This window comes from Podarcis liolepis (assembly GCF_965112155.1).
Source record: "Podarcis liolepis genome assembly, chromosome: 16".
NCBI classification, from domain to species: domain Eukaryota; kingdom Metazoa; phylum Chordata; class Lepidosauria; order Squamata; family Lacertidae; genus Podarcis; species Podarcis liolepis.
Window position 1 is genome coordinate 10,415,317 of NC_139567.1, and position 13,153 is coordinate 10,428,469.

General features: G+C 41.8%; 1 protein-coding gene across 18 annotated transcripts in view; it reads left to right on the forward strand.

Annotated features, from left to right (window-relative positions):
• Positions 1 to 13,153, forward strand: part of CAMK2B (calcium/calmodulin dependent protein kinase II beta) — a 194,264-nt gene that overhangs the window by 45,423 nt on the left and 135,688 nt on the right. For all 18 annotated transcript variants that reach the window (XM_083480467.1, XM_083480484.1, XM_083480483.1 and 15 more), the window contains exon 2: positions 8,205 to 8,299. In XM_083480467.1, the coding sequence (XP_083336593.1) occupies positions 8,205 to 8,299 (95 nt within the window). The remainder of the gene's footprint in view (positions 1 to 8,204; positions 8,300 to 13,153) is intronic.

The window sequence follows — 13,153 nt, forward strand, 5'->3', positions numbered from 1 at the left end:
CGTCATCATCATCATCATCCAAATTTTACTTGTACCCAGACACTCTGGGTGGCCATGTTACAGAGGCCCAACTTGCTGGCATCTCTTGAAGATTTTTGTATGCCAACTGGCCTCTGCAACTGTTAGATTTCTAAACTGGGAGTTTTAACTGACTGCATAGGTTCATCATGTAAAACACACTAAACTTCAACAAATGATCTTCATTTGCCAGAACAAAGAGCGGGACCTTCAGTTGCTCTGGCAGGTGATGCCAGAGGAGCTTTGTTCACCTTCGTCCCCTTTCACTACACCACTGGCAACTCAAACCAAAATCCTCTGAGGCAAGGAATTGGGGCTGAGCAATGATGGAAGCACTCTTCCCTTGCTGGCAGCCGGCAGTTGCCAGGCAACAGCTTGCAGTGACGTCCTCTGATTGTATTTTTTAATCTGTTCGGAAAGCCTTCTTGGGAATGTTCCCCCCCCCTTGTGAAAGCTGTTAAAATATATTTAATTGATTAAAAATGATCCTCTCCCTGTGATCCCTTAAATTGCTAATGGGTGGTTCCCTTGCACTTAAGATCTCTTAAAGTGAGGATTAATCCATAGGGATGTGTATCTCAAGGCACATGTTCCCCAAGGGCATTTTCTTCTAGTACTCCTCTGAAACTTCCTTAGGTACGCAGGTGGTGCTGTGGTCTAAATCACAGAGCCTTGGGCTTGCTGATCAAAAGGTTGGCGGTTCGAATCTCTGCGATGGGGTGAGCCCCCGTTGCTCGGTCCCAGCTCCTGCCAACCTAGCAGTTCAAAAGCATTCCAAAAAGTGCAAGTAGATTAATAGGTACTGCTCAAGCTGGAAGGTAAACGGCGTTTCCTTGCGCTGCTCTGGTGTTGGTATTCCATTGCGCCAGAAGTGGCTTAGTCATTCTGGCCACATAACCCGGAAAAACTGCGAAGCGGGCAAACACCGGCCCCCTTGGCCTGTAAAGCGAGATGAGCGCTGCAACCCGGGAGTTGTTTGCAACTGGACTTAACTGTCAGGGGTCCCTTTACCTTTACTTTTAAACTTCCTTAGGCACTCAGCACTCTTGCTGTCGCTGTGTGTGTGTGTGTGTGTGTGTGTGGAGAGAGAGAGAGAGAGAGAGAGAGAGAGAGAGAGATTGCTTCCTAAATGGACTCTTAGGTATAGCTTATGATGGATTCTTTGTGTGGGAGGGTGTATTGGGTGTATATGCATTCCCACCATTTCTATTCTGTTATGCCCCAACTGCCACCCAGTCACTAAGGCTGTGTTCTTGCATGCCAGTTTTCACAGCAGCATGAGTGCAGGGTCTATTTATTTCCTTGTTTGGTAAAATATGATTATATGGGCGGCATCCCTTAACATTCAAGAATCTCTCTTGGCTGCTTCTTCTGGCCCACATGTGGAACCCTGATTTGTTATTGTAGGAAGTGATTTATAAATAATTTTGGTTACTAATAGTTCTGCAGCCTGAAGCACTTTGCTATTTATTATTTCAGTTTGCTTAGGAATAATACTGGTTAAGTTTTACTGACTTCTGTTTCAAATAGATATTTAAATACATGGTGCTAAGAAGTGGGGGGGAAATCAGAATACCACTTTGTATGCAGTGAGGAAATGGTTGCAAATTACTGCATCTCTCTCTGTGACTTTATAAGCTGTCATTTTGACCAAAGGTAGTTAATTTCAGATCTCTTGAGTGGTTCAGAAAAGGGTTTGATACAACACATAAAATGTTTGTCTTTATTTTGAAACTACTTTAAAAATGAAAGCGGGGGTGGTTTGTAATGATAAAATCAGAGATACAAATACAAAGGCCTTCCAGATATTTTGGATTACAGTTAGCATCATCCCTGGCCATTGGCCATGATGGCTAGCGCTGATGGGAGTTGAAGTCCAACAACATATAGAGGACACCACGCTAGGGATGGCCGTTCTAGGGCAATGGGGCATAAATGTGCATAGGAAACAGCTTTAAAGTGCAATTCAGATCTCATAACAGGTGATGGGAAAGATCCCTTGCTAAGATCTTGAGAGGCCCGCCATTGCCAAAATACTCAGAGAGCTGCCTTAAATCAAGGCAGACTGTTTTGTTCATTTAGCCCAGTATTGTTGACTCTATTCTGACCAACTGGAAGGCACTAGGTTGGGGAAGGCTATCCTTGTGTTGTATTTGTATCTCTGATTTTATCAATCAATTTATAATTTCCCCTTCTACTTTTGTATTTTATAAAGCAGTAACATTTCCAAATGTGTCAGGAATATGCACTTTATAATCTTGAATTATTTTAGGCTACTCCAAGAGGCATTATAATTCAGACTGCTGTCCAAACCTGGGGGTTACTTTCATGCTAAACTGACTGTACTTGCCATGACTGTTGAGTTCTGGCCAGCTTCTCCTGCCCCTAAGACCCAAATCCCATTGCAGAAGTTTGCCATGGTGGTAAATCATTTCCACTGTGTGTGTGTGTGTGTGTGTGTTCGTTGTCTTTGTGGATGCAATACCACTTGGTCCAAGTTACGCTAATGTTTGTGTTCCACTGTGGTCTCTGGCTGAACAGGTTTTGCAGGATTTTGTGTAGGGTGGTCAGATGCAAAAGGACAGGAATTCTACACTTTTAATAGAGGAGGAAGTTCACCTACTGAAATTCCCTCTTATTCAAAACTATTAAAGGTGCGTTAGGACTTCAAGCTGTATTTTAGAAAAGCTGGAACTAGCTTCTAAAAGCATGACTATTCCAGGTATAACAGGCATATATATATTAGTGCTTCTGTCACTGACACATACTAGATAGAACTCAGAGGAAGTTAGTATACTTCTCCCTATACAATGCCAGGAATAGTTTTGAAGCCATTTTTATGCTTTTTTAAAAAGTGGTTTTTTGATTATATGAAAAAAACAGGTGTATATGTACATATGTGCTCATTTAGCTCTTAAACAAGCAAACAGATTTTTTTTTAAAAAATGCAAAGTTTCCCTTAGGAGTGAAACTGATTACTCCAGAAGCTGCTTGAGATCCAATCTAGCCAATTTCATCACTCCATTGATCTGACTAGGGAAACAGTTGCAATTAGAAATTAAGAACTTGGAACAAACAAGCTCCCCCTGGCCCTTACTATTACACTTGTATCTTCATGCAGCTATTGATACAGGATTGTGACTAGTGCTATTGTAATAGCGATAAGAGGAAAACTGGTGCTGCTGCTCCCCAGAACAAACCTATCTGTACACAGCCCAGGTTGCGTTGCTTCAACCACAAGAGAGATCTCTGTGGTAAAGCTGCGTAATTCTGCTAGCTGGTTACGTTTGTGCAAAGGCTCTCCAGGTGGTCAGTAGTTTAAAAATGCTGAATCATGCTTCAGTACGTCAATTTAAGTAGTTATAGATCCACCAGCACTCACTCCATAGGTGAGAGCTTGAGTTCCAGTGCACCAGTAATTCAAAAGCCTTGCCGATATCCCAGGATATGGAGCTCTCCCTCATGAAAAGTAGCTCTGTAGAATTGACATTTATACATGATTTTAATATTTGAAGGTGCTTTTGACTCAAATTAATTTTTGGTTTATTTTGTTCTCTTTCATATATTCATTCAAATAACTTTCTCTTTGGATTCTTTTTCTTTGGCGACCACTCATAGCCAAGTAAGATTGTCTTCCATGAACATGGCCTTAACGGTGTTTCCATAGGTGACTGTGGAAGCCAATCCTGGATCCACACACCTTCCACAGTGGGGACATAGGCTTCTGGGTGGGAGTTGATCAGGGTGAGGGTTTGCCAAACGTGGCTTCCTCTTTGCACGTTTCTCCCTTTCGTCCTGAGTTTGAGCGTCTTCAAAGTCCATGGCACCTTTGGCAAAGGCTGTTCTCCAGTTGGAGCGCTCTTTGGATTACAGTACTTTGAAACCTAGGGATGTGGGTGGCGCTGTGGTCTAAACCACTGAGCCTCTGGAGTTGCTGATCAGAAGGTTGGCGGTTCAAATCCGCACGATGGAGTGAGCTCCTGTTGCTCTGTCCCAGCTTCTGTCAATCTAGCAGTTCAAAAGCACACCAGTGCAAGTAGATAGATAGGTATCACTGTGACGGGAAGGTAAACGGCGTTTCCGTGTGCTTCCGTCATGGTGTTCTGTTGCACCAGAAGCGGTTTAGTCATGCTGGCCACATTACCTGGAAAGCTGTTTGTGGACAAACACCGGCTCCCTCAGCCTGAAAGTGAAATGAGTGCTGCAACCCCATAGTTGCCTTTGACTGGATGTAACCATCCAGGGGTCTTTTACCCTTTTTTTTTTAACCTTACAGTGGTGCCCCGCAAGACGAATGCCTCGCAAGACGGAAAACTCGCTAGACGAAAGAGTTTTCCGTTTTGGAGGTGCTTCGCAAAACGAATCTCCTATGGGCTTGCTTCGCAAGACGAAAATGTCTTGCGAGTTCCTGCGGGTCCCCCCCCCTTTTTCTAAGCCGCTAAGCCTCTTATCAGCTGATCTGATAAGCCGATAAGCCGATAAGCCGCTAATAGCGCTAATCTGCTAATCCGTCAATGGGCTTGCTTCGCAAGACGAAAAAACCGCTAGACGAAGAGAATCACAGAACGGATTCTTTTTGTCTTGCGAGGCACCACTGTACTATGAAACCTCGATGAGTGTGAGCATATATACTTATGTGTACTGTATACATGTTTCTGAGCAGCTGCTGAAAAGTCTGTAGTGGTTATTTAATGAGGAAGGTTGTTCCGAGCTCAGTGGAGGGGGGCAAATTTGGATACATGATGAAGATGGTCCTACTTGAAGCTGTGGAGTAGAACGGTCAACAAGCTGTGGCTCATGACTGAAATAGACCTTAATGTCTTTCTGGAGTGTGAAAAGCAGAAATGCTAACAAGGCCTTAGTCAACCAGTGTGAAGAAGATACAAGATTTGTAGAATCAACGCTGATTCCCAGACCGTCTGCCGGCCCACAGGCCTTAGGTTGCCTATCCATGCTCAGGATCATGTCAACTGCAAAATAATGGCACCTTGCTTTTTCAGGTGTTTGCCTCCTGACTTGCCATTTTCCAATACAGAATTTCTTTTAGTTGAGAACAAAGGGAGAATGAAGCAATCAATCAGCAAGTAGGAATTTTAAAGTTTTTTTGTAGTTTTTTTAGATATTGGAACTCAGCTTCATCTCTGTTTCACCCAAGAAGTTTTTTTCTGATATCTTTTTGTAACATAACTGAACTCTTCTCTGGAACACACACATTCAAAACTATCGATGTCAGAGTCCATTCTTACCGCTTTTAATATTTTTACTTTGCTTTAGGCTTCTCTGTGCTGAATTTTCCATGCACTTTTTGTACAACTCTGATTGATTTTTGTTATTTGCTTGAGGATATTTTATTTCTCCCTTATCAGAATTCTTCCTTGTGATTATTAAACATAGTTAGGTGTTATATGGACAACTTTGTATTCAATTTTTTAATAGTTTATTTTGTTCAGATTTCACTGTTTTATTTTAAAAACATTTTTCTTTAATTTTTACCTGGGTTAATCTTCTGTTTGGGTTTCCCTGCACCTTGTATACTGGAAACTGGATTGATCTCTAATAATATGGATCTAAGACTGCAGGATCCTGTTTTCTGGAATTTCACTCTGGGTTGGTAGCTATGTTCTGTTTTTAAAAGTAAAAGGCCATGAAATTAGGACAGCTGGGACCATGTAGTAATATTTAACTAAGGCGGGTTTGTTGTTGGTGAGCCAATGTAGGATTCGGCAGTAGTTAAATTGTAGTTAATTTTAATATTGCATATTGTAATATTTGCACATAATAGCCCCTTTATTGTTTATTGGATTTTTCATCCCCCAAGATGTATTTATATATAATGTACTTTTGATTTCTCTTTGACAATATTATGCTTATATCTTTCATAAACTAAAATGCATTCCTTGGTCTTCTGCTGAAGACTGAATCTTTCCAAATGAATCTTTCCAAACAGATTGCAACCTCTTGGGTCCTGGTTGGTCACCAGCCTCTTAAAGGTAAAGGGTAAAGGGGTCCCTGACCATTAGGTCCAGTCGTGACCGACTCTGGGATTGCGGCACTCATCTCGCTTTATTGGCCAAGGGAGCCGGCGTACAGCTTCCTGGTCATGTGGCCAGCATGACTAAGCCGCTTCTGGCGAACCAATGATATAAACTGAGTACCTCGCTTTCAAAAGATAGGATTTGTTGTTGTTGATTGAATATAGGTTCATTTGCAAATCCTATGTAGAGTTTCAAATAAGTAAATCCCATTAAACAAGAAGGACTTAATTCTGAGTAAGGATGTTCAGGATTGTACTAAACCTGTTTCTGTAGCAACTAATTTATCTCTGCAATGTTAGCATGCAATGCAATTATTCCTCATTTGTACTGCATTATCCTTCTCACTGTTTATACTGGGATGAGCTAAAACGTCATTACGATTCAGAGAGCATAGAGAGCTGTTTTAGCCAATCCATTCTTTCTGGAATAGCTGACATTTTTAATGAGCTTCAGTTAGTGATGTCTATTAACTTCAGTGGGAATACTCTGAGTAGGAGCAGCATTGGATATAACCCCATACTGTATATCTGAGACTTCCCACGAAAATCAGGCTGGCCGCTGTTAAAAACCCAGTACTGGTCTACATGGTCTGATTCAGGCAAGGCAATTCTTATGCTTTCTTAAGAGTCCCACTGTCATGCAGAGAGCAGAGCACAATTTGTACCAACAAATATCCATCAAATATGCCCTCTAGCTTCTGACCTTAACTGTGACGTCCACATAGCTATGGCCCAGCAACTTCACTACTGGTTGGAATTAGGGAATGAGTAATAGACAGCTGTTTGGAGTTGTTGACAGCAGAGCATCTGAGGTCAGTCTTTGCTGAGGTTGTGGGTACCACGCTGGTGAACTGAGAATTATAGTCTTGTAGCTCAACTCATTATCCTACACTAGAGTAGGATTAATTAGCCTAACTACTCACGACAGATGTTTATACAGCCTTTATTAGCCTTACAGTTCTTAGGAACATTAAAGTAAGAGCACTTCTTTAAAAAATAAAAAAATGCAAAATCTTAAGTGCTAAAAATTGTGTTAAAAGAATTCTCAGATAAAAGACAGCTTGGTATGGTGGCTAAAGTTTTTGATTAGGGCTCAAATACCTATTCAGGGAAGTTTTTAATATTTGACGCTGTACTGTTTTTAACACTTGATTGGGAGCCGCCCAGAGTGGCTGGGGAAACTCAGCCAGATGGGTGGGGTATAAATAATAAATTATTATTATTATTATTATTATTATTATTATTATTATTATTATTTATTATTATTATTATTATTGAGTCCTGAAGCTGCTTCTGTCACTCTTTTTGTGCTGCTCTGGAGGAAGGATGAGATAAAATATGATTAATGAATATATTTCTAATCCCAACAGCAGAAGTCCCTTAAACTAACATATAGCACTACATGTCAGAGTTGCTAATATTTATTTATTTATTTATTTAAAGTAATATACCGTTTGATTGTAGAAAACCGCAAAGCCGTTTTTGTGTGTGAGAAAGGAGGGGATGATTTGTGTAGTTCACTGCATTCTCCCCTGCCACTTCCCCTCCAAGGTGGTTTTCCTTTCAGTTGAGAAGGAACCCCGAGGGTCATCTAGTCCAACCCCCTACAGTGCAGGAATATGCAGCTGTCAGGACCCGAACCTGCAGCCTTGGTGTTGTCAAAACCACACTCTTAACCAGTTGAGCAGTCTAGCTATCCCTGGATCAAGCGGCAAATAACATTCAACAGGAAAATAGGTCTTCTTCCTGAAATCTTTGGAGCCCTTTTAGACCTTTTTAAATTCTCATTCATCACAGATTTTTAAGAGACTGGGTGGCCTCTTTTCACAGATGCTGCGGTAGTTGGTCTTCTGCATCAGCTTGGAGTTGGACTGGATGACCTTTGAGATGCTTTCCAACCCTTTAATTTTAGGACATTCTCATTGAATGAATTCAACAAGGGGCAATTTATTTTCTTTTCTCTCTCCTTTGCTCTCATCTGGAATAAGAATGCCATGATGGGATGGGCTAAAAGGGAAATTTCTGTATGTTGAAATGTTAAAAAATGTTGCAAAGCTGTCTTTAAAAAAACGAGATACTGCTGTGAATCGGATTCTTCCAAGCTGCAGCCATTAATCTCTGTTTTCTCCTTTTTTCTAATGCACATTTTTAGGGGGGCTTTCTCAGTTGTGCGGCGCTGTGTCAAACTCTGCACTGGACACGAATATGCGGCAAAGATTATCAACACCAAGAAGCTCTCAGCCAGAGGTAGGCTTCTTTTGTTTTGTGCAATAGATGAGGCTTTTGAAACTCGTATTACAGGTCAATTCTCTGGTAGCAGGCCACTCACTTGTTGTTTCAATCAGGAGAGACACAGGGTGCTGCAGTGCTCAAATAGGACTACAGTGTCAGGAATTATGAGAGACTACGAGATAGATAGGAGATAATTGCGAAAGACAGGAAGCTGCTATAGATATTGAGTGCAGTAATCACTGCCAATCAAAGGGGGAGTGTAGAAGAACTCTGTAAACAATAAGACCTCTCTCCTTCAAGGTATTTCCCAATCTAAGCTTGGAATTTTCCCTTTTTGTAGGCAGCAAGAGTAAGAGAGCTTTTGCCCTTTCACTAATAATGCTTTTGCCCTTGGAATTTCAAAATTTATGATTAGCTCAACAGATGGGGTATTTATACCTTATAGACTGGAACTAACAGGTTGTGGAAGGGTATATCTATGAGATTAATGAAGACAACGTGAAGGAAATTGAGTTTGCTGAAGCAGTGGTACTGTAAGTGATTAACCCAGACCTTGTGATTGTAGAGCTGGGCAGTAGGTGAAGATGGGACTCATTAAACCATGAAGAACTGATTTTTAGGAAGTCTGTTAGCCCCAGTGAAGCAGCTCCCACTGAACAGTGAGTTGCTATGCACACTGTTTTAAAGGAGGGCTGGGCATGAGGACCTAAGCATAGCCTTGCTATTAATTTGATTATTTAAGAGGAGAATGATGGTTAGTTTTCTGACAAGCCATTGCGACTAATAAGTTTACCTATCCATGAACAACTGTGGCAGATTTTGGTACTAAGCTGAATTAGGCAAATTGGATTTGTTTCTAGATAACAAAAGTTGGCCTGCTGTGGTGGTTAATTTAGATGGCTCTGATTGAGCAATATGTGCACACAACTTTTTAGTGAAGTGGAATGGAAAAACTGAGTTGGCTCAGAGATGGGTCAGTTAAAGTTTGTCTTTCAACTCCCAAAATTACCGTATTTTTTGCCCTATAGGACGCACTTTTTCCCCTCCAAAAATGAAGGGGAAATGTGTGTGCGAATGGGGCGAATGCAGGCTTTCGCTGAAGCCTGCAGAGCGAGAGGGGTCTGTGCGCACCGACCCCTCTCACTCTCCAGGCTTCAGGAAGCTATCCCAAGGCTTGCGGACAGCAGCCTGCAGCCTGAAACCCGGGGAGCACAGCTGAGCACACCTCGGACTTCGGGCAGCTCTCCCAAGGCTTGCGGAAAGCAGCCTGTTCTGGGGGCTGGGGTTGGGGGAAGCTCGGTAGTTGTTCCCCCGCCCCAGCCCCATGCCTGGGGGAAAAATAATTTCCCCCCTTTATTCCCCCCCCCAAAAAAACTAGGTGCGCCCTATGGTCTGGTGCGCCCTATAGGGCGAAAAATACGGTATATTGCCTTATGCCTGTGAAAATTGTTGATGATTTTCTATGACATACATACATAAGTGCACTTTTCTCTCCATATGTGCAGAGTACCTTTCTGTTCTGATAGGAAGATAGGTAACGGCAGAGTGCTTCTGGGCATCTGTAGAGTATTAATTTGAAGTCCTTTGGTTTTTGTTTTTGAAAGCTTATCAATGACAGTACTGAACCTGGTGAGGCTCTAGCTGGTTGATAGCCTTAAAGGCAAACAGACAAACAAGGTGCCCATATGGTCCTGGCTTTGCAGGGCTGATGTTCTATTTCTGAGCTCAGTCAAGACAGAGTCATTTTATGCAGGCACAACAGGGTTGGGAGAGGCAGTGTCTGCTTGTGCCTCTCATAATTACTTCTGGTGTGGCCTCAGGAAGGTTAGCTTCATTCTTTGAGGACATTGGCTTCAAGATAAATAGGAGGTAAAGTCGAGGTCGGTTCACTAAATTGCTAAATTAGCAGAGACATCCCTTGTACATCTACTTCATTGAGTTGATGAAGGACTTTGACCTCATCAGCTGAAAAGGACTTTTCACACTGCTCAACAAGATAGGATTCCCACCTAAGTTCCACAAGATGATTGTGTCCTTTCATGAGAACATGCATGGCACTGTCCAGTATGACGATTCATCCTCGGATGCCTTCCCTATAAAGAGTGGTGTGAAACAGGATGGTGTTTTCACTTCAACTCTCTTTGGCATAGTCTTCTCCCTATTGCTTTTCTATGCCTTCAGCTTCACTGAAGATGGTGTCTACCTGGGTTCCCCCCATAACCAACAACATTTCCATTGATGCTGACCTGGACAAGCATAGTGGCAAGGCAGCTATGGCAATGGCTCACCTTTCCAAAAGGGTATGGGAGAATTTGGTGCTAATGACCAATACCAAGATGAAGGTCTACCAGGCTTGCATGTTGAGCACACTGCTTTATGAAAGTGAGTCGTGGGCAACGTGCACACTGCCTTCAGGAAGATTTTGGGTATCACATGGCAGGACAGAGTCTCAAACACAGATGTGCTCTCCCAAGCCCACATTCCCAGTATGTTTTCATATTTCCGTCTCAGCGACATCTATGCTGGCTTGGTCATGTCCACAGATTGGAAGATGGCAGGATTCCCATGGACATGCTCCACAGAGCGCTGGCTTCAAGCATTAGGCCTGTTGGCAGTCCAGCTCTGTTTTACAAAGATGTCTGCAAACGTGACATAAAGGCTGGCCACGTTAACCCTGCTGTAAGTGAATCCCTTGCAGACAATCTCAGTGCCTGGAGACAGGCAGTCAGGGTGTGTATCCACAGCAGTGATCAGAGGAGGAAGGACCGCTGGGAGGAGCACAGAGAGAAGAAACACCATGGCGCACCTGCAGCAGCAAAACCAAACACCTTCATCTGCCCCACCTGCAGTAAAAGATGTCTATCTCATATTGGTCTCTACAGCCATAGTAGGAGCTGTAACTCTTGAAAGGTTTGACTGTACCCCCCCCCCAAAGGCTCACTTTTCCATTCTGACCCAACAACGGAAACTGGATTAGTCCTGACAATGAAACTGGATTAGTAAAGTTTAGATTGTGACTGAGATGACTTAGTTCAGAGAGGAGCTGATTAGAAAGCGACAAGTCTGAAGTGTTTAAAGAAGCTGAAGGTTATTAACTGGGCTAAACTCAATGATCTCAGGAAGGCCACAGAAGCTAGCAGGGGTTAAGTCAATGAGGCATGTAATGCCTATAAGGAAGGGTATTATGATCGGAGTAGAGAGGCTGACAAATAAGGTGCTAGAGTCAAATCGCAGTAATGCTATTGGCTAAAGTGAGATGAAGGTATTTGACATTAAAATCCTTAGTCAGATCTATGCAGGCCTGCTTAGGATCAGGAGAGCACTTCAAAAGGCTAACTCTTATCCCCTTCTCTCTGTCTCTTGTTTCTTTCCCAGCTGGAAAGAAGGCAGATGTCTTGTATTCAGGCACAATAAATTAACTGTTGAATTAACTGGAACACCATGTGTCCTGAGCCCAGTCAAACAGTTGCATCCAATCCTTGAAAGTGATTTCGGAATACAGGACCAGTCTAACAGGTCAAGATTCTTAATGTCTTGGAGTATACTGTATTGGTAGACTTCAAACAGGAATACTAGTGGTAGGAATGAGGAACATGAAAAGCGAGAAGGGAAAGGCACAGGTAGTTCGGGTTCCTGGGAAGAGCTGAAAAGGAAGACTTTGCTCATGGTCCCACTACTGTAGATCAGAATGATGATACTCATGACATGACCTCCTCAGTTTTGGTGCCAAGGTTATTTATGGGAATTGTCTTATTTCATATATTTATATCCCACTTTTCAGGCTAAACACCCCACAGCAGCTTATAAAACAAACCCCCGATACAACATGAAACTCAAAAATATAATTAAACCACAAACTAAAAAAGGAAATAAATAAAAGAATACAATATCTTATGAGATCTGCCTGGTCCTGTATGTCTTTTAGGATTTAGATTTTTATTGTAGATGTTTCTGTGTGTTTCTTTTAACCTACTGTTTTAGATTTGACTTTATTAGCTTTTTCAAACTGTTCCATTTTCATGATGATACTGTTTGTTTTAATTGTCTTGCTGCTTTTAATGCTTTGTGACACAAAGGCAGGATGAAAAGAAGCAAATGAAATGAAATGGAAAAAAACTGAGAATTTCTGCATAGCAAATTTAGGAAGAGAAAAGCTGAAGCATGGAAAAATTCATCCCTTTAATTTTTAAATTAGATTAGCTCATTGAACACAGTTTCAGAGTGAATATTATAATTTGGGAAACCCTCTACTTAGTAGATTTGTTAGATAGTTGGTTATTTTTTAAAAAAAATGAATAATTTTTTAAAAATAGCCCACAATTTCCCTCCTCAAGTTTCTAGCTTCTTCAATACAAGCAGTGAATAGTTGTTAAGAAAGTGATAATTGTGCTGGTGTGAGTGGATTTCCTGGAGATGTTTGAAATATACTTAATGCAGAAGAAAAAGAAGGAAGAGTGACTAATGGGAAAACAGAGTTTCGCACTTCTGAATGACATTTCTTATTCAGCATTGACTACTGTTAATGTAACTAAGAAGTTGAAGTAACACCTGTGGCTAAAATACCTAGGAGGAGTGCCCTTTAGTTTAGTTCATCAATTCTGTGTCATGATTAGATTGCTTTAGAAGGAACTTTGCACAAATTGCTTCTTGCTGCATTCTTTGTGTGCACTGGCAGTGTCTTACTAGGCAATCATTTTTTTTGCTTGGTGAAAGCATGCCTGTGTGGGATCTGGATACCTTCCATTGATGAAGGGCTTTGGTAAGGGACTTTAGCTCGGTGGCAGAGCAGATGTTTTGCATGCAAAAGATCCCAGGTTCAATCCCTGGCATCTCCACAGTGGACTGTGAAGGACTCCTACCCTTTCTGAA